Below are 23,638 nucleotides of genomic sequence, written 5' to 3' on the forward strand. Positions count from 1 at the left end.
GAAGTTGGATTTTCTTATAAGACATCCACTCTCATTCTGTTCTCCAGGCATATATCTTGACTTGTGTGAATCGTTACTGCTTCTATTTCAGTATATGAATCTGGTTGTTTCTGAAAATTCTCACCATGGATATGGACGAGCTCAATCATCCTGCTATCAACAGTAAGTGTCATGTTTTGGACCCAGAGGAAATCAGAATGACTTCCTCCACTTCATCATGCCTCCACTCAATACTTACCATGTCCCTTACTTTAGTATGGACGTTCTTCGCCTTGGCTGTGCTAGACATTGCAGTAAACGCTGCCGCCGGTCCAGCTGCAGTGGCGACCGCCGCGCATGTCAATGGGAGCCCACTGACAGCGAGAGCACTACAACTCGGTGCGCTCGCTGGAGTCACTAAATCAGCGGTGTTGGCATTCATCGAATTCGCAGGATATGCGGGTTTGCCAACACCCGCGTGGATACTGTTGGCTCTAGTGGCAAGTGGCTTTGGAACTTGTGTCCTGGTCACGGCGGAGATTAGCAATTTGGTTCTCGGGGAAAGTGAGTGCAAACCCGTTCTCTGGAGCACTGTTCAGCTAGAGCTCTGTGCTGTGCGGCTCATGTTGACGGTCATTATTATGCCCCATCTAGATTCTAGTCATTATACTAACGGTATATAGCACCAAGCGCATTGCTTATTGCGGCTGTTGTCGCTGCTATTCCCCTCTCAGGAGAATGTATGGGGATATATCAATGTAAGGCATTTCTCCCCTCGCTTGCAGCTCTCCATTGCTAATCTTTTCCTGTCCTTCAGCGGCTGGGGGGCTATATGGTGGCAGACCTCAGACACAACTTTGTGTTATGGGGTTCAATGCATTGGGAGGATACGTCTTTGCTCGTATGGCACATAATGGAGGTTGGTTGCTATCTTTCCTATGTCATGAAAGCTTTGGGACCACTCTCTTCGCTGCTCCTGTCGCATCGGTTGGATAGTTTGGCTAATACTTAATTTGAACCTGCAGGCTACGATGTCTGCCCTTACAGTGTTGCTGCCGCAGCTGGGGCTGTTTACGGCGTCATCACCGGTTTCTTCCATGTCATCCTTGGTTGTCTAGCCGGATTCACCCACTATGAAAGCACAAACGGGGAATATGAGATACGGAATGTATTTGGGGTTGCGCGAGGGTATAATCCCAATTGGGCACGTAATATCGGGCATGGAGTCTGACAGACACCGAAGTAGTCCCGGCTATCTTCTGGTGCTGTCTGTCTCCACTAACTATACGAGGGATCTAGACGGCCTGCGGCCGCCCGATAGTCGTTGCAGAGCAAAACGACTGATTCTAACTTCTAATGCTACGTAAAGTGTGACTGTAGAAGCTCTGGGGAAGATAATTATGGTTCATTCTCTGCCTAGTCTATTTATTCTGCCGGTTGGGTTATTCTGCCAAAGTTAGCCGATGACTTTTCACCGCATAGCTTCTTATGATTTTGGAGCCCATAGGATAAAAACACCTGGTCACGTGACATACACACACGAGGTTATGATTTAATTGCTTCGCTTCGCTCCGCAATTAGGCCAGGTGCCTCTAAAAATAGGGCTGAGAAAGAATGAAAGAGAAACAAAATCGGAGATCAATCCACCCTCCGGGGAAAGTCGGTACAAACCAGCCGCTGTGGGGAAAACTTCATTCCGCTCCCAGTTTCTGTCTCAAGCATTGTCAATCGTAGACCAACAAGTCAAATTTTGCAGCAGTTGCCAACGGAATGAACAAGACATCCCACACCGAGGAGCCCCTCGAGGGTGACGGCTACAACCAGAGCCCGAATCCAAACTCCAGCGACCTGACCACCAACGAGGACTTCAATGGCCTTGTCAACAGTCGAGCCGTGCGAGAAAGCGACTCTAACGCAGTGTCAAATGCGACCTCGAACGTCCCAGGTCAAATAGCCAGTGATGCTCCTACTGAAAACGACGGCCACGGCAAGGCCACCTACCGGCTGGCTCAGCGGTCAATTGATCGCGGCCAGTCCGCTGAGGGTGGTTTGCAGGCATCTGCAACCGCCCACCCCTCGGGTTCTCCGCCAGCTTCGGCTGGTGGTGACGCCGACCCGGGCACGCTGATCCAGCGCGCCCGGAAGATGCTCGCTACCTTTGGCTCCTTCATCGGGCCGGGCTTTATGATTTCGGTTGCGTACAGTATGTCCAGAATGCTGTCGTCCCGCAACCTTCCCCTTCACCTCACTTACAAGCTTGCGCCTAGTTGATCCTGGCAATTACTCGACCGATATTGCCGCAGGAGCCTCGTACCGCTTCCGCCTATTGTTCATCGTTCTCCTGTCCAACTTGTTTGCTATTTTCCTCCAGAGCCTGGCAATCAAGCTCGGCACCGTCAGTGGTCTGAACCTCGCCGAGGCATGTCGCGCATTTCTTCCGCGCTGGCTCAACTACATCCTATACGCCTTTGCCGAGGCTGCCATTATTGCCACCGATATAGCAGAGGTAGACCCCTGATTCACTCCCCGTTTTGTATATTGTGCGTCCACAAGTGCTAACTGACCAGGTGATTGGATTTGCCATTGCATTGAACCTTCTGATCCCTAAGGTACCGCTTGTCGCGGGATGCGCTATTTCCATCCTCGATGTCATGGTAACCCTGTTTTTCTACCACCCAGAAGGGTCTATGAAGGGTCTACGGTACTTTGAAATGTTTATCATTTGCTTGGTTCTCGCCGTGGTCGTGTGCTTTTGCATCCAAATGTCTATGATCCATGACGCTACCCCCGGGGAAGTCTTCAAGGGTTATATTCCGTCAAAATATCTCATCGAGTCGGAAGCGTGAGTCCAAAATTCCCCTCTATCCCCTTATCTCACTCTCATGCTTTTCCAGTATCTATCAGGCCTGTGGAATTCTTGGCGCAACAGTCATGCCTCACAGTCTGTACCTAGGGTCGGGAATTGTTCAACCCCGCCTACGCGAATACGATGAGCGAAGTAGGCTTTTGCCTCGTCAGCTCGCGTCGGGATATACCGTTCTAGATGATGGTATCGACAACGGCTACTATGTCCCGTCCTTAGGCGCAATTAAGCACTCGCTCACAGTATCGATTCTCGAGCTGGCCATTTCGCTCTTCACGTTCGCCCTCTTTGTCAACTCCGCCATTCTCATCGTTGCTGGTGCCGCGCTATATCAAAACCCACTGGCCCTCGAGGCCGACATCTTTGGTATTCACGATCTGCTTTCCAAGTCCATTTCGCCCGCGGCAGGTATCATATTCGCTCTGGCATTGTTGCTGTCGGGAGTATCGGCGGGAATCGTCTGCACCATCGCCGGCCAGATGGTCAGCGAGGGCGCGCTGAACTGGAAGATGAAGCCGTGGCTACGCCGCCTCATAACCCGCACCATCAGTATCACCCCGAGCATCATCATCGCGGGAGCCGTGGGTCGCGAAGGGCTTAATGCGGCGCTCAATGGGTCGCAAGTAGCGCTGAGTATCATACTTCCATTTGTTACCGCGCCGCTGATCTACTTTACCTGCCGCGATAAATACATGACGGCCTACCCCGGCAAAGCGCGCTGGCGCATGGCGGGCAGGGATGACGAGAGCGATGCGGACCAGGTAATTGGAGAGGGAGCCGAGCTCGAACCCGAAGGTGTCAAGATGACCAACTCGTGGTACACAATGATTCTAGCCGTCTTGATTTGGCTCTTCATGTCAATCATGAACGTGGCTAATCTAGTGTTCCTCGGCAAGTAAGTGCCACGCTGCCGTAGTTAGCTCGGTGAGGGGCAGCTGCGGGAGGGTCACTGACCGAAGGAGAGGAATATCCATGTGGCATTTCCGTTATCATCCGAATCGAAGTTCGGGCCTTGCGCACTTGATTTTCATTGAAAATGAGTATAAGCCTGTACTGCGTGGGAAGAGCAATCAATAGAGGAATGGGTTCATGGATGGAATTCGGGAAGGAGGTGAGGAAGGATAGAAGTGTTTGTCATAAGAAATACATGTAGCTATCTGCAATGTCTCTGTCTTTAGCCGTCGTATCTAGGTAGCACCTTCATGTATTCAATCCACACAGTAGGGTGCTGATAATGGAAAGTGCCCAACGGAGTGACTGAGCTATCATGCAATGCTTCGCAACTAGCCAAATCAAAAATAGATCAGCGTATATGGAAATACAATACAGAGATTATTAATGTAAAGGCGAAATTCATGATTCCTATAGGTAACAACAAGTGATTACACAAGAATGACACTTCGTCTGAAGGTCGACCTTCAGACTGAGTGGCCCCCTTTACCACCTATAAAAACTCATTGGAGCTCCCTTGTACTCATACATATCAAATCTCACTCCGGCTTTGTCCCCTCCGCTTCCTGCCGCAACCATGAAAGGCATTAGAGGCTCCGAACAGTTCGTCAAATGAGCAGTATGACTAGCAGGGAGTTCCCTCCATCCAAGAAGCGCCATTTCTCTCTGGGAAGAATCAGGAATGGATGCCGCATGCTTTAGAAAATTTTCGAATCGTTCCGTGCCTGCTGGCACAGGCTCATTTGTAAAGAATGCCTTCGCGATAGCCTCGAAGTCATGGTACGACCCGCCGCTCCCAACAATGGCGTAGCCGGCATTGCGGAAACATTCCACTGCCTGTCCCAGCTTGATGTTCTTCTCTGTTGAATCTTGTTCATCGTGTCCTTTCAGAATGGACATCTGGACGATTGGGATATCGGCCTGCGGTCGTAGAAGGATCATTGGGACGTAGACAGCATGGTCAAATCCACGTTGAAGATCCAAAGTAGGACTAAATCCACATTTTTTCAGTCGGTTGGCAACTTCTGTAGCCAACTTCGCATTTCCGGGTGCCGGATATTGGAATTCAAACGCCGCCGGCGGGAGCCTATCCCGCATATCTTCATAATCGTAGAAGATACCAGGATTATCGCCACCCGATATATGCGGAGTTTCGGTCTCCCAATGAGCCGAAAAAAGGAGGATGCCCTTGACACCGTCGAGCTTGCTTCCGTGACGGCGGACGAGTTGTCTGTAGGATTCCTGTTCGGGGTCCAAGAGCGGAAACGGCCCTGTACTGTGGGATATGAAAAGGGATGGAGCACAAGGCACGTCGGAAACACTCATGTTTCTTGGGGGGTAGGCAAAGTTTGGGAAATCCGATGATGAGGTCTGGCAAAGAACTAATGGGCGTATACGGAGTGGCGAGCATACTTATAGCTGACGATCTATTGTCTTTTAATAAGACCGAACACCGAACACCGAGTACCACACTGAGATTTATAATTGAAATTGATAAGCAGTCTAAGGGACCTAGGGAATTGTATAATATTGAAGGATTCATACAATATAGCCTATCACATACTTCATTTGCCAAGGGAAGCTAGTCCGACACTAGCGGACTAGCGCAACAAGAGTCAGGTTCTGCCAATATTGCTCTCACCGCTTTATATTGTACTTGTCCCTAATAGGTCAAACTATTCTCCACTACTTACTGGCGTTTTCACGAATCCACGCTCCTTAAGCTCCCGCCCATTCAAGAGTATTTTTGCTATTATGCAAGTAGGCAGTGCTGCTCCAAATGCCTGTTTCTTGTGTCATTCTCAGAAACGCAAATGTGATCGGCAAATGCCGGGCTGCAGCCGTTGTGTCAGGTAAATAATGGATTCAACCTTGTTCGGAGCAATTGGCTAAATTGGCGAAGCAAAAACGTTCCATGTCAGTACACATCTTGTGCTACTCAGGACAATCCTAGCCATCAACCTCTACAAACTATCACTCGCACTCATGATCATGACCATTGGAGCTTAGTTATTCACAAATCACTTTACTACCTTGATCAACCCTACATCGGCACCTACAGGAAGGAGAGCATCGACATTGGTTTCACTTGCTACATGTTTGACATCTTGGCAAGCCTGAATCTTCGATTAGAAAATGTTATAGGTTGCTACGAACGATGCATGCACCAATGGCTTCCCTTTATTCATCCCATCTTCTTGGCACAAAGAGCTGCATCACTGCGAGATGAGCCCTGTGCCGAGTTGGCTTCCCTTTTTCTCCATATTTTGCTGGTGAATCCGCCAAATGTCCCAGAATTGTCTCAGCTTACTGAAATCATACCCCTATATGTGGTATGCAAAAAGATTTTCTCGCTCCTACATACATATCGACAAGATCATTTAGCCACTATGCAGTCAGGACTCCTGCTAGCTATATATGAGCAAGGATATATCTATAATAACGACATAGGGAAAATAGGGAATGAAATACCAGGTTGATCCTAATATTCTTAGATGTATAAGCAATTCCGCAAAAAGCATGTAGACAGGGGACTAAGCCAGATACATATAAGCGACTCCTAATCTAAGTTCCCTAATAGGCTATGTTTCCTAAATTGCGCTACTAGACTCGTAGGTTAAGGTGAAGTAGAGGTAATAAACTGTGGAGTGGGTGGTCTTGGACATGTCCTAAAATGTCATCCTATACTTGATTATCTATAATAACCGTAGAGAGCGGTCGAATCGGTCTTAACCTGGTCTTCTTCCAGTCCCCATCGCGGTGCTCAAAGACAGTAATCTTTTTGTTAATCTTATCAAGATATTTGCCTCGGCATCCTTTAACGAGCTCTTTTAGAATGTTTAGATAAAGTTCCCGTTTTGAACGGTTCCGGAGGCTTGTCTATCATATGGCGCCTCGTGAAATCGAGGGAAAGATACCGGTTTTCACGCGGAGACGAGGGATATTCTGGAACGTAATGAAGATCCATCCGTGGTTGCTTTGAGGGCATGTGGAGTCTGTCAAATTCTCCGGAAGATGTATAGTTGTTATCATTTCTTGAGCGTGGAATGTCGTTATCCCTAACCAAGGCAGAGAGAGGCGCTGTATTCAGAGTTCACTCTACATACAAGCTGTTAGGGTCGTTTATACCGTGATACTTAGTTCGTTGATAGCATTGCTGCTCCCCTCGATTTTTGGAGCACTACATCTTATCAAGGAGATATGGTATAACGAAAGGGCGTAGGACGGAGTAGAGAGCCCCATCCGTTCATGATGTTAGTTCCATCTTTCTTCTAATTCGGAGCGGCTCGAGCTTAAGATCTCAGATATAAAAGCAAGCTGTATGGCAGCATTAGCATGTAATAATCAGTTACAGGCCAAGAATAGAAGGAACCAATAACTTTATGACGCTTCCAGTTCTAGTTACGTGCAAATGCCAAGATATCGAGCATTTCAAGGGAAACAACACGATCCAATGATCTTCTGCCGTTATTCAACTGAAGAGATCAATGCAGTGGTCGCGCGACTCGGGTGATTATCACCCCGATTTTCACCCCATTTATCACCCAGGCGACACCCACCGGACTGCGTATAAGCCACACGCCGGTAGGGTGACCACCAGCGAATCTCTACTGTTGTATGTCCGCATTCACCCATTTCTTTTTGATACGTTCGGAAACTTCCTTTTGCCGCCCTAGTCCCAGCTTAGTGGCCTGAGCTGTTCCTAATCGAAGCTGATCGTAGAAAATAAATTCACTGTGGCTATTGCAACTATCTAGTCTGGTTATAGTTATCTCTTCCCTAAGGATGTAGTAAAGATTCTGACTAAAGAAGAGGTGCGGAAATAGATGGCTTGCTGTAATAGAAATAACCATAATTGAAGAGCTCTCCTATGGCCGAACGCATGGGGTACTTTCAAAAATTAACTGGTAACCGTTTTTATTCTCCTAAATAGACTACCACTAAAAAGGACCCTAGCGCTCTATATCTAGGGAAATGATCTATACTATTAGGCCTATTGAAGGGTTGGTTCTTATATTCCCTATAGGGATCTAGTATTTATTAATATACTAGTATTTTATCTACTACTTATAAGTAGACTTTTTACTTATTAGGTACTTGTTAAATCCTATATATTAAGATAGACAGGGTAACAAAGTAGTAAGTTTTATATGGATTCGGGCGTTAGTTAGGTATACCTAAGTGACTTAGGATGGGGGCTGCAGATTATGGCGTGAATTCCGAGCGCCGCATATAGGTCTAACGTGGTAAAACCCTATAAGGCCGAATACTTAGCCCCTGACCCGGTGATAGGAGTGGGATTTTAAGAGAATTCTCCCCTTCTTTTCCCTTAATAGTATTAATCTCCCTCTGTATATAGGGTTTTAACTTGCCTTTGAGTCGTTATTATCTACTTTGAATCAAACTAGAGCCCTGTGATCGACCGGAACCGACTACGGCTGATTAATATCGATATAGACCTTCGATAGCCCAAGGTCTGGTCCAGTCCTCTTATAATGACTGCGCAGATGGATACCGAACCCAGAACTCACGAGGAATACGTTGTGGGGTGGATATATGCTCTGCCAAAAGAGCAGACCGCGGCGACAGCCATGGTGGATCGAAGACACGTCGAGCTCCCGAAACCGCCAAATGACCCCAACGCTTACACACTTGGATCTGTTGGCAACCACAACGTTGTAATAACCTGTCTCCCTAAAGGCCAGGTTGGAAACAATTCGGCAGCGAACGTGGCCTCCTGGATGATCTCGACTTTTCCATCCATCAAATTTGGCCTGATGGTGTATCGGCGGCGGCATCCCACCTAAGGTGAGACTAGGCGATGTGGTGGTCAGCACACCCGTGGGCCAATTTCCTGGCGTGGTCCAATGGGACTTTGGCAAGGCGAAAGAAGGCAGTAGCTTCGAACGGACCGGGTCGCTGAACAATCCGCCCACGTCTCTGCTCACGGCCCTGACGAAGTTGGAGACGGAGCACGACATGGTTGGCTCTAAGATACCGGAGTACTTGAAGGAATTGAGGGAGAGGTGGCCGAGACTTGTACCCAATTACCTGCCGTCTGATTTACGGGATATATTATTCAAAGCAGATTATGGACACGCAAGCAGGCGCCCCTTGGATCTCGATGATACTTCCAATGTTGACAATGTGGATGAGGACAAGGAAGAGAGCTGCCGATTCTGCGATAAGACACAGGTTATGCGGAGGAAACCGAGAGATATATCTGTGCACTTCGGTCTGATCGCATCAGGAAACCAGGTTATCAAGGATGCTGCTCTCCGAAACAAACTCAAAGATCTTGGTGGCCAACTCCTTTGCATCGAAATGGAAGCAGTAGGGCTGATAAGCAACTTCCTGTATATTATTATCCGAGGAATCTGCGATTACGCGGACTTATATAAGAACGATGATTAGTAGGAATATACTGCGGCTATTGCTGTAGCATTTGTAAAGGAATTCCTAGTATTCTTATAACCAACTGATGTTAAGGGAGAGCGGCTAGTAAAAGAAATACTTAGGTAGGATTAGTTAACTTTAAGATCTTTTTACTAAGTTTCGATAGCCTTCTAATAAATGGATTTAGTTCTTAACACTATATCCTAGTCTAGGGTAAATATCAAAAAGATAAGCAGCTATTTAGTATAAAAGGAAGAGCTTAAGATACTTAACTAGATTATACCGATTAACTATAGCCTTAATAAAGCAATTACTTAGGAAGAAGATAACGTAGAACTGGCCAGTAGATTCTAGAATTAACGCAGTTTAAGATATAGAAGGCGAATAAGAACTAGATAATATTTTATCCTAGAATTCCCGGAGCTGGCAAAACTATCATTAGCTCGATTATGGTCGACTATCTCGACTAGAAGTTTCAGATAGACCTAATAATTGGTATCGCTTATATATACTGCGACTTTAAGCGGTAGGATAATCAGAAGACTAAGGATTTGCTAGTAGGCTTACTAAAACAGCTAGCTAGGCAGTACCAGCCTCTCCTAAATAGCGTTAAAGAGCTCTATAAGTACTATAAAGCCAGAACGCGACCATCAGCTGAAGAAATTTCTAAAGTCCTCCTAATTGTAGTAGTAATATTTTCAAAACTCTTTATTATTATTAATACACTTAACGAATGCCAGGTATCAGACCGGCGGCATTTTATATCAGAGCTTTTCAACCTTCAGACACGATATAATGCAAATATCTTTGCGACATCGCGATTCATATCAGAAATTATAGATCAATTCAAAGACACCTTATCCTTAGAGATCCGTGCGACCAGTAAGGACGTTGGGATGTACCTGGAAAGCCATGTGAGACAACTACGACCTTGTGTATAATTGGCGCTCGCCCTCTAACCGCCGAATTATCACTCTGGCAAGATCGTCTATTATCTACCAAGGTTCCTCCGCACGGCCGGGTAGCCTACCTGATAACAGCATGTGCAACGGGTATGGCAGTTGGTGTACAAACGGGCTTAAAAAGTCTGCCAGAGGGCTAGGATCTCCGTTTCATGGTCCGGGTTGCGTTATTTAGTCAGCGCTTTCCGAGAATATTAAACTCGTACTTTCCGCGTCTTTGCTTCCTTCACTCTTCCTACTACTCCTCCTTAATTCTATTCTCATCTTCACCATGGTTTCTCCTCAAGATCCCCCGTCAGACGCGTGTGAAATACTCACGATCTCCGCAAAGAACTTTACGGAGCACGCGAGTTTTGCCGAGTCTGTCAAAGGCATTATCTGCGCGGCTAAGCACTATCAGCTATTAACCGTGACCGACGTTCCTCTCGGATGGGAGGACTCCCTATGGGAGGCTGACGAAGACCTGCCGGCAAATAGGAAGACCTACGATCCTATCACAGGTCTACTACGTGTTTCCATCATGCCTACCAATGGTCACGATGTAGCAAGCGGATGGTTATCACGGACAATGGTGCGGTGGACTCGTGCGGGGCTTACAATTCCTCAAGAAGAGGACATTCTGTATACTATGTCTGATGCGAGTAAGTTACTATGATGGATCTCACGTTAACCGAGCTAATTTTAAGTAGGCATTGACTTCAAATACGGCGTATATCGAGGCTGGAGAAAGCAACCTGACGCCGCCTTCCGTATAGGAGGACTGAATTTGCCTACGCTTGTCGTGGAAGTTGGCTGGTCTGAGGGGTATCCTGATCTCCTTGATGATATGAACAAGCTGCTTGTTGGAGGAAATGGCGATATTCGAGCCGTTATCATCATCAAGTTCACTCAACAAGGCGTCAACGTTTCAGGCTTCCTCGAGGTATACCGACTCAACTCGCAAGGCATACCTTACCTCGCGCAAGACGAAACCGTCTTCCCCACTCCCCAAGGGCAAGCGGCCGCTCAGCAGCAAGTACGCGTTACACGAAGCGAGCTTTTTGGGAAGTTCCTCGTTCCAGGCATGACGGGCGCAGATATTCTCCCCCTCGATGTCGATTGGCTCCGTAGCATTTGCCGCTCCCAAATCGCACTGATGGGACTGGTTCCTGTCTAACGGCCTTTTCTTGTCTACACTTGCTTCACTCTCTGCTAACCTACTTGCTCTATAACATCAGTATCAATGGAACGCGTTAATATGTTCTGGTCGGTACTTACAGTACCAGAGTTAACGGCCAAGCAGTCATCCTGGTTCTTGATAATTGCATTACTGATGGTAACGCCATTGCTCTCGCCAACAACAGAGGCATCGGAGTTGTGGCCACCGTTATCATCGCCGTCCGAGTTCTTACAGATTCGCGATTCTGAACCGTTAACTGGCTGTCCGACCAATAGACACACAGTATTCGCCTCCAACCGCCACATTCAATTGGTGGTTCCGTACCGCAACTTTCAAGGTACCAGCGAAGGAAACCTTCGATAACTCTGAGAGTTATATTCTTGAGCTAGTATTAAGGGTCTGGCGGGATAAGGCGTTGGACAAAACTATATTTATCAGTAACAGCAGGGAGAAAATCTAATGAAGAAAGATCAGGATAAACCTACTTTTTGAAGTTGCGATCTACAGTCATATTTCATGAGTATTTGCACCCGGGTACTTCTATTTTCTGCCGGAAGAATTTTGCATCCACTCACATCTAATCCTGCTATGCGAGTGGGGTCTATACCAGTAGTAATCGAAAGGCGGTATAGCCAGGGCGGTCAACAATGGAAGTACTGGGGTGCAAATACTCATGCAACGCCACTGTATATGCCCCACGGATTTCAGCGTGGAATCGGCAAAATCCGCGTCAACTTCCGGATCTTCTTATTAGATGAATAACATCTAATCGGTTTCGTCAAGCTTAGCTTCACTTTTCTTCGGCATTTTGCCGGCGGTACAGTTTAATGTTGTCAGAAAGTAGAACGGTCACGCCGAAGATATGAAGATATTTAGGGATGATATCTGAACGGGGACTTAGACTGCCTTTATATCTTTTATCCATAATGTACGCGCTGAGGGCGTTAATGTATAATGAATACTTACTCCTGTAAGGGCGCTAAACCTAACTTGGCTAGTGTTGTATTCAATGCTCCAACGCGAGCGCTGGGTGAAATGACCACGATTTCCCCTCGAAAGACCACGCACAAACGTGGTCTTTTCGCCGTCACCCCGACTTACTCCGTACTCCGTATGGTATATCCTCCGTCCTGTCAACTCAGTCTGGGAGCAGCCCTATGTTGTACGCATCTTAGAACCCTTAATTTCATACAATAGATCAAGCCACCTCATATAAATATTTCCATTTGTCGGGATGGTAACATCCAGTCTAATTTCAATGTTACCACATATTATACCAGTGAAACAATTATCTCCTTAGGGTGTAACAGAGAGCGAGTCCGAGCAGTCGCATAAACGCCCTGAATAAACCCTGTAGATCGATAAGGGGTTGACACAATAATTGTATAACCTAATAGTACTCCGTATTCTCGGCCGTAACGTCAAATAAGAGTAGTGTGTGATTAGTGCTAGAGATTACTGTGTCACCACCAACATCCTGTATAGCACCATCGCGTAAAGCTTCTATTTGTTGGAATCTCGAATTATAGCCAGTTAGGGCAAGTCATTGCGATCCTTATCAGCTAGACCCCGAATTACTCCAACTGAGGGGAACTCCGCCTCGGCTGTTGATATTCCCCTTAAATAGCAGGAGATAGCCCTGATAGCCTTGACTTCGACTATCTGTATAGTTACCTGCATTTTGAATACTCAACATGCAACCCAAAGATGAGCCAATCAAGCTGAAGCTCCAGGGAGCTCCTCGAGAAGTAAATTCTCCCAATACTAAATAAACATCTGCATATAACTAAGAACCTCAACTGACTTAATTAAATTAGATCGGGCTACAGCATGGTCGTGGATTACGGGACCAAATCCACAGCCAGATATCTATCTACGATGCCATGTTCCAGCATACCTCAAATCTAGCCTGGAAAGATGTGCGCGAAGTCGCAACTGAATTTCAGCCCACGCTTCAGAAGCTAACGCCTGATCTGTTTACGGAGATGAAGGGTATCGCAGAGGGCGCCGGGTTAGATGTGCTTGACATAATCGCGCTGAACTGCCGAAGCGAGATAGCGCTAGGACGGTTCTCCGATGGCTGCACAGCGCTAAGCTGGAAGAAAAGCGAGGCGACGCGGGTGCTCGCGCAGAATTGGGACTGGACGCAGACTGTCAAGAAGAACCTAGCGATGGTATCGATTGAGCAGGTTGGAAAACCCACTATCTATATGGTTACCGAGGTCAGTACTCCTGTATAGGTCTATTATCTGACATGTAATTAACTATTCTCAGGCAGGAATCGTTGGCAAGATAGGTTTCAATACCAGCGGCGTTGGGACTTGTCTTAATGCAATCCGTGCCAAACCGATGATTAGCAGCAAGATCCCGATCCACGTTGCGCTTCGGTTGTGTTTGGAGAGTACTTCTGTCGACAACGCTGTGAAGACCATCGAGTCTCTGGGTGGTGTCGCCTCTGCTCAGCATATTCTTTGTGCGGACAGTATCAAAGCCCTAGGGCTTGAGCTGTCGCCAGTTGGAGACAAACATATTTCCGAAGATGCATCGGGGATTATCGGCCATACCAATCATTTCCTTGAGAATCGATATGTGAATGAGCCACCGTGGCTGTCCGGGTCACCTATCCGGCTCAAGCGGCTAGGGGAGTTGACACAGGAGTTAATACAGGGGGGTGTTCAGGGCGATACTATTACCCCGGCTGTGTTGCGAGAACATGTCTTCTCTGATACGTATAACCAGCCTCAGTCAATATGTTGCCAGGAGGACCCATCGCGTCATATCTCAAATAGGAGTAGTACTTTGTTCAACATTATTATGAACTTGGACCTGGAGAATCTCGGCGCAGAGGTGGTCTTTGGCCGGGTTGGGTCTGGAGAGGAAGGGCCTGTGTTGACAATGCCTTGGTGAATGAATATCATGAAAGACTGCTGGATATAGACTCTGTATCTGTGTCTTATATCACAAAGAAGATGACATGTCTTTGTGCTAGAATCTTTTTATTAGATATCAATATTCATCTATGTTTAGAATATAAAGAATATGATGATAGTCTTTGTTACATTGTTTCTCTTTGACCATGGACTCAACCATAAAAGAGGCCGTATGTACCACCTTTGGATGTCTCATCATCCACCAGCTACTCGTTTTTCAGGTAATCAGCTCAAAAGTCACAGGCCCAGGTAAGCCTCACAATCCACTATACTCAATACCATCTAGTTCCCACCAAAGCCATGTCCGGTCGCAGTTTCCACGGTACGTACGAAGAAGAGCGCCGCTACTTCATGACCACACTGCACGCTCAGATTGACATTCTCAAGGACAACTACAAGGGAAGCCGACAGATGGTTATCAAGTCTTTGAATCTTCTTCTTCTGCGAGTCGAGGGTCTGAGAATGTCCGGACAGGCTCATTTTGACCACGATAACTCTAGTTGGACAGTCAAATGTAACAGGCTCTATGAACGGGTGCAGTATTTCAGAGATACTCTTGTCAAGGACCGGAACAGCACCCACAAAGTTGCCAATGAAATCGAGAGTATGATGATATTTTTGGACTTTTGTGTCCCTGCGGATATTCAATACAGGATTATGCCAGATCGAGGGGATCGAAGTGGTGCCCCATCGCCTGAGCCTATGTGTTGATTGTATTTAGATCAATGAAGTGATTCACTTGGAATTAGTTTATGTAGTATCATAGTAAAATGGCGTACTTATGAAATTTGTAATATAGGCCAAGCCCAGATATTTCTTTTGCCGAATCAGCTTTGCAATGGAATCCCTCTCACTGGCGTTTTCAGCTCCCGGAGATATGCGGACCCTATCTCAAACGTCATCGAAAGTGACGATCACGCCAATTTGTGATTTGTAGAGAACATCGAGCTGAAAAAAAGCAATAAACGCAAGGATCATTGGCCACCGCCCTTAATCTCTTTCTTTGTGTAATCTTTTCACCTTTTCTTATGAGCATCTCCTATAACTGCCATGGCCTCGGCAACAGGAATCCCTCAAGCTCACCCAGTGACAATTGAATCGCGAGAGGATGAGCCTCTATTGGGCCGTCCAGGCGATGTCACACAAAAGCCCGAGGAGGCCATTTATCGGAACCTTTTCACAGGTGAGCGTGAAAGCTTTTAATCGAAACCCACGACTGACTCCAAGATTAGGAACAGCAAGTGTTGCGCAAGCAGGGATTTGGATTGTAAGGCATTATGACCTATTCGAAAAGATCAGAGAACTAATAAACAATACAGCTAGCCGCGCTGGTCTGGCAAGGTGTCTTATCCCAACCCCTCTCGCTGTTCACCCCGCATCCAGTAAGTATTCATGTCGCCGAACGAAATATCCCAAAGAAAGACATTAACTGGAAGATATTCAGCTACTCGGCAGCTCTGCCCTGCTTCTTCAAGTCCAAGCAGCTCTGATCTTGCAACCAACCGCCACCCCGCAACAGAAGCGTACGGGTATTCACATCCACTACTCCTTTCAACTGCTCAGCGTGGTGCTTTTTGTATCTGCTTTTGTTATTATAGAGGTTAACAAGGGCTCTCATCCGCACTTTGTTTCTCCTCACGGTATTCTAGGTCTGGTCACTTACATCGCCATCGTGCTGCAAGCCGTGGTCGGTGTCATCCAGTACTTTGTGCCCGTCACCGTCCTCGGTAGTGTGGACGCTGGGAAGCGCATTTACAAGTACCATCGCTGGAGCGGTTATGTTTTGCTACTGCTGGAGATGGCGACTGTCGTGGCGGCGACGCAGACCACCTACAACTTGATGGCGATTCATATTCCTCTATGGGGTGTCGTTGTTGCTGCCATTTTTATCCTCGCTGGAGTCGGTGCGAGGGTTAAGAAGCATAAGTTGGGGCTGTGAGATAGGGATTGAGAGGGGATCTGAGAGTACTGCAGACTATTTATGAAGCGAATATATGAAGTTTCCGATTTAAATGAAGCACCAGCCTAGGGCAGCCGGGTATATAGATCGTCTATAGCCGTGGACCAGATTTATGTGAGTATCCAAATATCGCATGATCATACTCGTTGCGGTCTGGCATGAATGAGAACCGAACACATACATTCGCAAACGAATCTTCTCAGGTATGCTCATCTCAAGCCTGATAGGCAGTGTTTAATTCAGAGACTGCCACTCGGGGCTTCGTTTGGCTCTTCGTTGGGGGTGACGTCTCGATGCATCTGTCTTCGTACATTTTCGTGATATTCCCACATCTGTGTAAACAAGATATTGACTTCAAATTAAACCTCATTGACGATACTGCTGTGGATATTTTGTCATACGTTGTAAAAAACATGCAGATCCTCCCAAAAGGGTTTAAGGCGGGAGATCCACCACTACACATTGCCCGTTCTCTTCTCTTCTTCCTTCCCAACTCCAATGGCACTCACTTCATACGTCTGCTTCAATTGCAGGCGTTCATATGGATTGAAAGCATCGCTGCGCAATTTTTCCTCCGCCCGACGCAATCGAGACATCTTGCGACCCGGGACAGCTCCGAAGCCCACGCCGGACGTCAAACACATCCGCCAAAATGCCGACCTCTACGCACAGAACTGCGTAGATCGCAACTATGCAGATCACGCCGGGTATCCGTCAAAAATTGAGCAATTATCGGAGGAGGCTAAACAGCTTGATTACGACCTGAAGACCCCTCGATCCCGCATCAAGCAACTAGAAAAGACCATCGCCAAGCTACACATTGCGACTCGGCAAGAAACAGATGGGAAACCCAATGAGAAGGGCCTGAGTCCAAGCGAGGAGCTGGCTGCACTCAAGTCAGAAGCTCAGCGCCTAAAAGACGACTCACAGTCCATGACCGAACGCAAAGCAACCTGCACCGAAGAGATCAACCGACTAGCCCTCTCCCTCCCAAACCTCTCCTCCCCATTCACACCCATCGGACACGACCCAACTCTCGTACAATACATCAACTTTAACCCAGAAGAGCCCCCAGCCTGGACCCGCCTATCCCAAACCGAGCTCCAAGCCCGGTCGCACGTCACAATCGGCACAGAGCTCAACCTCCTCGACTTCGCCAGCTCAGCCACAACAACAGGATGGGGCTGGTACTTCCTGATAAACGAAGGCGCAATGCTGGAACAAGCACTCGTCCAGTACGCCCTGAGCACAGCCCGACGCCGAGGCTGGAAAACCGTCGCACCGCCCTCGATTGTCTACTCCTACATCGCCGAAGCATGCGGCTTCCAGCCACGCGACCAGCACAACGAGCAGCAGATCTGGTCCATCGAGCAGAACGAACGCGATAGAAACACCAAGCCCCAGCGCTCGCTGACCGGCACCGCCGAGATCCCCCTAGCTGCCATGTACGCCGGCCGTGACTTCAACCCCTCCGAGCTACCGATCAGACTCGTCGGCGCGAGCCGCTGCTACCGCGCGGAGGCGGGATCCCGCGGTGTCGACACGAAGGGCCTGTACCGCGTGCACGAGTTCACCAAGGTCGAGCTGTTCGGCTGGGCGGATAGTGTAGACGGGGCCGCTCCGAGCTCGGAGGATATGTTCAACGAGCTGCTGGATATGCAGAAGGAGATCCTGACGGCCCTGCATCTGCCCTGTCGCGTGCTGGAGATGCCAACTGGGGATCTGGGGGCCAGCGCGACGCGCAAGCAGGATGTCGAGGCGCTCTTCCCGTCTCGTCTGCGCGCGGCGTCGGGCGGTACTGCTACGCCGGTGGATACGAAGATTCATCATCTGGAGTCGGCTTGGGGTGAGGTTACCTCTGCTTCTATCTGCACGGATTACCAGAGTCGTCGGTTGGCGACTCGGGTGCGTGGCAGTGGTGCTAAGGAGTCAAGGTTCCCGCACACCGTTAATGGGACTGCTATGGCTGTTCCACGTGTACTGGCTGCGATCTTGGAGAATGGCTGGGATGCTGAGCGGGGTGTTGTTGTTATTCCTGAGGTTCTGCGGCCTTGGATGGATGGGATGGAGAGTATTGGTCGGAGCTAAGCTGAGGGATTGATCTCGCTCTCGTAGAGACACTGTATATTATGTATTTTTTTATGAAAATGGTGGACATATACTTATTTCATTCCGCTCTCTTTAATATAAGGATACGTGGTTATCTTCATGGATCTTGCATTGTATTAACTGTGATCTTTTGGTATATCTAAAAACATAGTAGACACAAAAATGAGGTCTTCAAAGACCTCCAACGCCTGCCTTGTTGGGGATAGAGCACAGGATTAATAAAAACAGAACAGACCAAAGCAGGGTAGAGCAACTCATGACTTCGTGAACACATATCAGAAACAAGGAAACAACATAAATCAAGTAAACATCACATCATTGCGAAATCACAGAGACAGGGCACAGAGACAGGGGTACAATCTGGTCTCTTTCGTCAGACAATACTAGCAGCCTGAGAAGTCAAGGCGCAGATAAAAGAAACAAAAAGAAATAAAACGCCCTCGAAAACTCCAAGTAGAGCAGAATATCCAAAGAGATGATAATTAGCGCAAATTGTAAGGCAAATAAACAGATCCCAAGAAGTTGCCAGGCTCATTTCCATGGTAGATCTATATCTTCGACACGGGTGCATGTCAGATATGGCAATCCCGTCGGAGTATTCTCACGAGGACCAGCGGTGCCAGTGGTTGGTTGATCTGGGCTTTTCAGCTCCAACTCGAGAAAATTTCGCATCAGCGGCTTGACGATATCGCGTGCCAGCCGTTTCATCTCGTCCATCTTGCGCTCGAAGCGCTTGAGAGTCTCGCGCGTGTAAAGCGAGCCAGAGGATGATGTAGGATGGAGCTTGAGGAAGCGCTTTAGCTCTTCATGGGGCAGGTATGCCTGCGTGGAAGAGGAGCCGATCAATCTATAGATGCGCGCGGACGGGTCTGGGGAGGTTGTTGGTCGCGACGGGCTTGTCGGGTGCGACGCTGATGCGGTAGGTTGAACGGGACCATCACTTGGGCCCATGTTTTTAAGGATGGGAGCTGGCGGTGGCGTGGTGCTTTCTATCAGCCATTGGCGGAATAAACACACGGCGAGCCAGTCCAGGTATGCGTTTGATGGACCGACACGTTCACCACGCGAGGTGGTTAGAGATAGTCGTAGGAGCTTGGATTCAACGCGAGCCTTGAGCTCGTCGAGATCTTCTACTTTGTCTTCGATCAGGTCTAGGAGTGAGTCTGGTAGAGGCGCGTAGGAGCCGTTTCGCAGACTCGGTAGGGCAGCGGGCCACTGGCCGACGACGTGGATCAAGGCTTCAGAGAAAATCACCCGGCTGCGGGCGAGGTATCCTAGCTTTAGATAGCTGGGTGGATATTTGGCGATCTGTTTGAACAGACGAGATCCAAAACCGAGTAAGTGGTGGTCCACGCGGGACCCTGTCACCGGAAGCGCGTCATACATATCCGCCAATGCAAGGAGGGATTTGCACTCCGTATATGCCGAGGCGATATTGACACTGTTGATAATGGGCGGGTGATTGTAGAATATTCGTAGTAGATTGTCATAGTCACGTATTAAGGGATCAACCGCAACGGCGTGCTCTCCATTCTGCGGCAGGTGCGCTACCGACTGCATCCCTGCTAGATTCGCCATGGATCGAAAGAAGCCTGCCTGCGCATTTGACGGCTTGGTCATAGTCGGTGGAAATGCAGCTTGGTCGCCACTGAACATGGGGTCATAGGTTGGTTGCTGTTTCAGCACGCGGCATTAGCATTGTTCGCAGATGGGAGTATGCGACGCGCCGGCGCAAGGTGTACCTTTTGGACAAGAATCGCCTCTTCATCCTCTGCGCGATTCTCCCAGTCAAGCTCATACCGCCAGCGTCTCTTTTCTCCTGGTCGCGTCGACAGTCCACCGTTATCAGACGGTGCCAGTGTTGACCCGTTCGAGAAATCATCATCCTCACTCAGTCGCGACAGCGTCCCCTCCGGCTTAGATGAACACAGAGCCATTTGCCGCGACCAGTTTTCATTAGTGCTCGCCTCGAAGAAACCCGAACATTGTGATAATATTAATTTGTGGAGGAGATAACGCCTTTCCTGCGATCCGGCGCGGATCACGACCTCGGTGTCACCTGTGTACGTGAAGATGGGGAAATCGTTCGAGGATGGATGCGAGGAGCTGCCATGGTGCGAGCGACCGGAACGGTGTCGTCTGTTTGAGGGACGCGATATTAGGGAAGCCGTACTTTGGGCGGTTGTGCGATCAACGATCTGTGCTTGGGAGACCATTTCTGGAGATTTGTTGACATATGCGAACCGGGGGTGCTCAACACCTATCAGCATAAGAGAGCGTCATCCGAGGCCGAGGATAAAAATTGGAGACTGTCGATTATTGTATAATAGGGAATAAATAAAGAAAGAAGAAGAAAGGGAAGAGGTCGTTAGAGGTAGAGGTTAAGGAAGAGTACGGAGTAGTTCCAAAGGCTTTCCCCGCCGCCAAAAGAAGTAAAAAGAGTATAGAAGGACTAACAAAGTCATACACTGTTATTTAAGGGGTGAGATAGATAAAATAGATCCTGCAAAGGTCCCCGTTTCTATCACAATCCAGTTACAACTAAATAAACACGAAAATAAAATATTAATAGCAGATCTATGGATGTGCGCTGCCGCAAGCAGCTGAATTCGATAGGCAGAGGGCCAATTACCAATGCGACAAGTTATAGCAGAAGACGATGAAAACATAAGTAGTTTCTCGTTATAGCTTCATATTTATGTTGCTTTGATATGAATACTACATCAGACATCCTGTTATAAAATACTACTACCTACTAAGTAACATCGGGGCTTTTCATTTCTTCTTTGCCTCCTCCACTTTCTCCCCTTTTGGCCCGTCTCCAGTCTGGCCTTTTTTTTTGCCTCTCTTCTCTTTCTTTTCGTTCAAACCCCCTCAGCTTCTTCTCCGGCCTTCTTCGGTGCTTTTGAGTTGCTTTCTGGTTCGAAAAATCAATCAGGTGGACTCGGGACTATACGGTCTGACACCCTATACGAAGGCTACTTTTATTGCGACGCTCTGTTCCACTTCCTCGACGCCCAACCCCCGCGATCCCCTCCAAAAATCTGGCCCTGGACACGTCTTCTCGGGACAGCTTCTATAGCTGTCCCGATCTGTCATCACTGCAGATAACGTCAGTGTCTGCAGATTTTGGCAGCGACGTGAGAACCGACCCGTCTCCTTCGCGCTGTCCTTCCTTCGAGTCTGCCCCACACAAGAAACGCTCCAAAGCCAAAGCAGTCTCGAGGAAAGCGCGCGGTGTCATCGGTAAAGTCCGAGCATTCCAGCGCATCGCTGCCGCTAAAATGGCGCATCCGACCATTAAGATCGACACCAGCGTCCAAGCGACCAAGCGCGGACTACCCGAGAATGACGACGCTGGCCTCGATATACTCGGTGCGGATCAGGACAACCCCAAGCTGGAAGCTGGGAATACCGAGGATATTCCACCGTTTCTATGTCAATCTGTCTCGGGTGAGTGAGGGGTGCATCAACGCCTATCGGAGAATACTGCACGTGGAATGTGACTGACCGCTTCCTTATGCAGAGATCCATGACAAGTTTGAAGATCTAGAATGGATACAGACCTCACGTTTCACCGAGGGTACACTGTCCAATGATGTCTTGCATCCTTGGGCTATAGAGGCAGACCCGAAGGTGAAAGAGAGGAACCGGTATATTAATGTCCAGGCCTGGGCAAATTGTCGGATCCATCTGCGGGTGGCCGAGGGCGAGTGTGATTTTATCAACGCGTCTCCGATCATCCTGGAAGACACGGTGACACGAGAAAGAAGGAAATACATAGCGACCCAGGTAGGTTGCGCGTTTGTCGTAAATCTTTTATGGTTCACTTACCATTAATCAGGGCCCCAAACTTGGACATCTCGCGGCCTTCTGGCACATGGTCTTCCATGAAAGCCAGGATGTCGGCGTTATTGTGATGCTTACTCAAACTTTTGAAGCCGGCCGGGAAAAGTGCGCTCAATACTTCCCATTGGATACGGAGCAGGCTTCGATGGTACTATTGGCGGATGAGTCGGACGTTCTCTTCGATGAGAGTGGGCAGACAGAACCCGGTGTCTTGGGTAAGGTTACCTTGTTAGAATCAACCTTCGACGCTAAATCACGATCTGAAATCCGTAAACTCGAATTGGCCATCGGTTCGGAGTCAAAGATTGTCTGGCATTTCCTTTTCGCTGGCTGGGCCGATTACTCCAAACCCGAAGGCAGTGATCGCCAAGCCCTTCTTAACTTGATCAAGTTGTCAGCCTCAAAATCGGGCCCGGATAACCCGCGAATCGTGCATTGCAGCGCAGGAGTTGGTCGGACTGGAACTTTTATCGCGCTTGACCATTTGCTGTGCGAGTTAGAGGCAGGACATCTGTTGGATATGGAACATCCAGATGCCGACCCTGTTTTCGACACTGTCGATCAGATGCGGCAGCAGCGGATGATGATGGTCTACAACGAGATGCAGATGCAGTTTATCTACGAAGTCCTCCGAGAACAAACCGATCGGAAGCTGGGCAAGATTACAGACTGGAACACAGACTCACCCGACGGCAGCGAGGAACGGTCTGCGAAAATGGCCAAGCTCAATGACCAGACAGATTACCTGCCAATCTCCAAGCCGGAGTTGGAAGCTGTCCATACTCATACGCCGACCAGAAGTCGGTCCGCCACACCGGAGCTTTCTGATCCCGATAATTAATGACGCCCGCTCAATCTCCACCGTTCTTCCTAACTGTGAGCATGGACTATGGACGAGAGGTTTATGTTTATGTTGCATTCATTCATGGCCTCCGGTGTTTACTTGGTTCTGAATTATGCCTTGTTCCAAACCCCCTGCTATGTATTTTTTTCTTTTTGTTGAAATACCCCCGTTTTGTTACTTTGATCATTATCTTGGATGTAGTTATACTGCTTATTGAGTAGCACTGTCAGTCTCACCCTAGGGTCACTGTATATTAGCCAATTGGTGATAGTGTACGCTTTGCCGACTGCTCTGAGACATTCCACTTTCGCCGAGTAAACATTTCCATCATAGGTTTTTCGGGATCAGATTCGTTATTGGCATTGGTAAGGCTACGTAGCACCTCTCACGTATTCCTAGTAAATCCACAACTATACAATCCTTTGGAAATAACCAGAAATTCTTTGCACCCTTCGCATATCACCAACCATGTGCTTGCCTATAGAAGATCATCCATCCCATCAAGGCATAATATAACAATGTAAAAAAATCAATAAAACAAAATCGCAGCACTGCTGAGCACAAAAATCGAGATTGGTATCATACCGACGTGAGACCAGACATGAAATCCATCATCATAAGAACAGGGAATATAG

The 23,638-nt window shown here is 48.1% G+C and overlaps 12 protein-coding genes across 12 annotated transcripts; 9 read left to right on the top strand and 3 right to left on the bottom strand.

Moving 5' to 3' along the window:
* Window positions 1-125: 125 nt before the first annotated feature.
* N7518_001677 (uncharacterized protein) lies at window positions 126-1,210 on the top strand (the record flags this gene model as incomplete). Its single annotated transcript, XM_057182605.1, has 4 exons — window positions 126-543; window positions 663-719; window positions 797-898; window positions 1,005-1,210. 4 exons carry the CDS (start codon window positions 126-128, stop codon window positions 1,208-1,210), a joined length of 783 nt encoding a protein of 260 aa, XP_057044055.1.
* A 539-nt stretch (window positions 1,211-1,749) lies between these two features.
* Window positions 1,750-3,741, top strand: N7518_001678 (uncharacterized protein; the record flags this gene model as incomplete). Its single annotated transcript, XM_057182606.1, has 4 exons — window positions 1,750-2,182; window positions 2,247-2,485; window positions 2,547-2,821; window positions 2,874-3,741. The coding sequence occupies 4 exons, from the start codon at window positions 1,750-1,752 to the stop codon at window positions 3,739-3,741; spliced, it is 1,815 nt and encodes a 604-aa protein (XP_057044056.1).
* A 538-nt stretch (window positions 3,742-4,279) lies between these two features.
* Window positions 4,280-5,119, bottom strand: N7518_001679 (DODA-type extradiol aromatic ring-opening family dioxygenase; the record flags this gene model as incomplete). The annotated part of the gene is made up of 1 exon (XM_057182607.1): window positions 4,280-5,119. The coding sequence occupies one exon, from the start codon at window positions 5,117-5,119 to the stop codon at window positions 4,280-4,282; it is 840 nt and encodes a 279-aa protein (XP_057044057.1).
* Window positions 5,120-8,289: 3,170 nt separating this feature from the next.
* On the top strand, window positions 8,290-9,208 carry N7518_001680 (uncharacterized protein; the record flags this gene model as incomplete). The annotated part of the gene is made up of 2 exons (XM_057182608.1): window positions 8,290-8,574; window positions 8,603-9,208. The coding sequence occupies 2 exons, from the start codon at window positions 8,290-8,292 to the stop codon at window positions 9,206-9,208; spliced, it is 891 nt and encodes a 296-aa protein (XP_057044058.1).
* Window positions 9,209-10,423: 1,215 nt separating this feature from the next.
* N7518_001681 (uncharacterized protein) lies at window positions 10,424-11,308 on the top strand (the record flags this gene model as incomplete). The annotated part of the gene is made up of 2 exons (XM_057182609.1): window positions 10,424-10,793; window positions 10,842-11,308. 2 exons carry the CDS (start codon window positions 10,424-10,426, stop codon window positions 11,306-11,308), a joined length of 837 nt encoding a protein of 278 aa, XP_057044059.1.
* Window positions 11,309-11,348: 40 nt separating this feature from the next.
* Window positions 11,349-11,616, bottom strand: N7518_001682 (uncharacterized protein; the record flags this gene model as incomplete). The annotated part of the gene is made up of 2 exons (XM_057182610.1): window positions 11,349-11,357; window positions 11,410-11,616. The coding sequence occupies 2 exons, from the start codon at window positions 11,614-11,616 to the stop codon at window positions 11,349-11,351; spliced, it is 216 nt and encodes a 71-aa protein (XP_057044060.1).
* A 1,389-nt stretch (window positions 11,617-13,005) lies between these two features.
* N7518_001683 (putative acyl-CoA:6-aminopenicillanic-acid-acyltransferase) lies at window positions 13,006-14,218 on the top strand (the record flags this gene model as incomplete). Its single annotated transcript, XM_057182611.1, has 3 exons — window positions 13,006-13,059; window positions 13,129-13,533; window positions 13,586-14,218. The coding sequence occupies 3 exons, from the start codon at window positions 13,006-13,008 to the stop codon at window positions 14,216-14,218; spliced, it is 1,092 nt and encodes a 363-aa protein (XP_057044061.1).
* A 323-nt stretch (window positions 14,219-14,541) lies between these two features.
* On the top strand, window positions 14,542-14,952 carry N7518_001684 (uncharacterized protein; the record flags this gene model as incomplete). The annotated part of the gene is made up of 1 exon (XM_057182612.1): window positions 14,542-14,952. The coding sequence occupies one exon, from the start codon at window positions 14,542-14,544 to the stop codon at window positions 14,950-14,952; it is 411 nt and encodes a 136-aa protein (XP_057044062.1).
* A 339-nt stretch (window positions 14,953-15,291) lies between these two features.
* On the top strand, window positions 15,292-16,180 carry N7518_001685 (cytochrome b561 domain-containing protein; the record flags this gene model as incomplete). The annotated part of the gene is made up of 4 exons (XM_057182613.1): window positions 15,292-15,424; window positions 15,474-15,508; window positions 15,561-15,623; window positions 15,686-16,180. The coding sequence occupies 4 exons, from the start codon at window positions 15,292-15,294 to the stop codon at window positions 16,178-16,180; spliced, it is 726 nt and encodes a 241-aa protein (XP_057044063.1).
* A 519-nt stretch (window positions 16,181-16,699) lies between these two features.
* N7518_001686 (putative serine--tRNA ligase DIA4) lies at window positions 16,700-18,289 on the top strand (the record flags this gene model as incomplete). Its single annotated transcript, XM_057182614.1, has 1 exon — window positions 16,700-18,289. The coding sequence occupies one exon, from the start codon at window positions 16,700-16,702 to the stop codon at window positions 18,287-18,289; it is 1,590 nt and encodes a 529-aa protein (XP_057044064.1).
* Window positions 18,290-18,841: 552 nt separating this feature from the next.
* Window positions 18,842-20,526, bottom strand: N7518_001687 (uncharacterized protein; the record flags this gene model as incomplete). The annotated part of the gene is made up of 2 exons (XM_057182615.1): window positions 18,842-19,984; window positions 20,053-20,526. The coding sequence occupies 2 exons, from the start codon at window positions 20,524-20,526 to the stop codon at window positions 18,842-18,844; spliced, it is 1,617 nt and encodes a 538-aa protein (XP_057044065.1).
* Window positions 20,527-21,594: 1,068 nt separating this feature from the next.
* On the top strand, window positions 21,595-23,000 carry ptpB (tyrosine protein phosphatase PTP1; the record flags this gene model as incomplete). Its single annotated transcript, XM_057182616.1, has 3 exons — window positions 21,595-21,763; window positions 21,837-22,102; window positions 22,155-23,000. The coding sequence occupies 3 exons, from the start codon at window positions 21,595-21,597 to the stop codon at window positions 22,998-23,000; spliced, it is 1,281 nt and encodes a 426-aa protein (XP_057044066.1).
* Between the last annotated feature and the right edge of the window lie 638 nt (window positions 23,001-23,638).

Source organism: Penicillium psychrosexuale, assembly GCF_028828465.1.
Source record: "Penicillium psychrosexuale strain IBT 29551 chromosome Unknown utg000002l, whole genome shotgun sequence".
Lineage (NCBI taxonomy): Eukaryota > Fungi > Ascomycota > Eurotiomycetes > Eurotiales > Aspergillaceae > Penicillium > Penicillium psychrosexuale.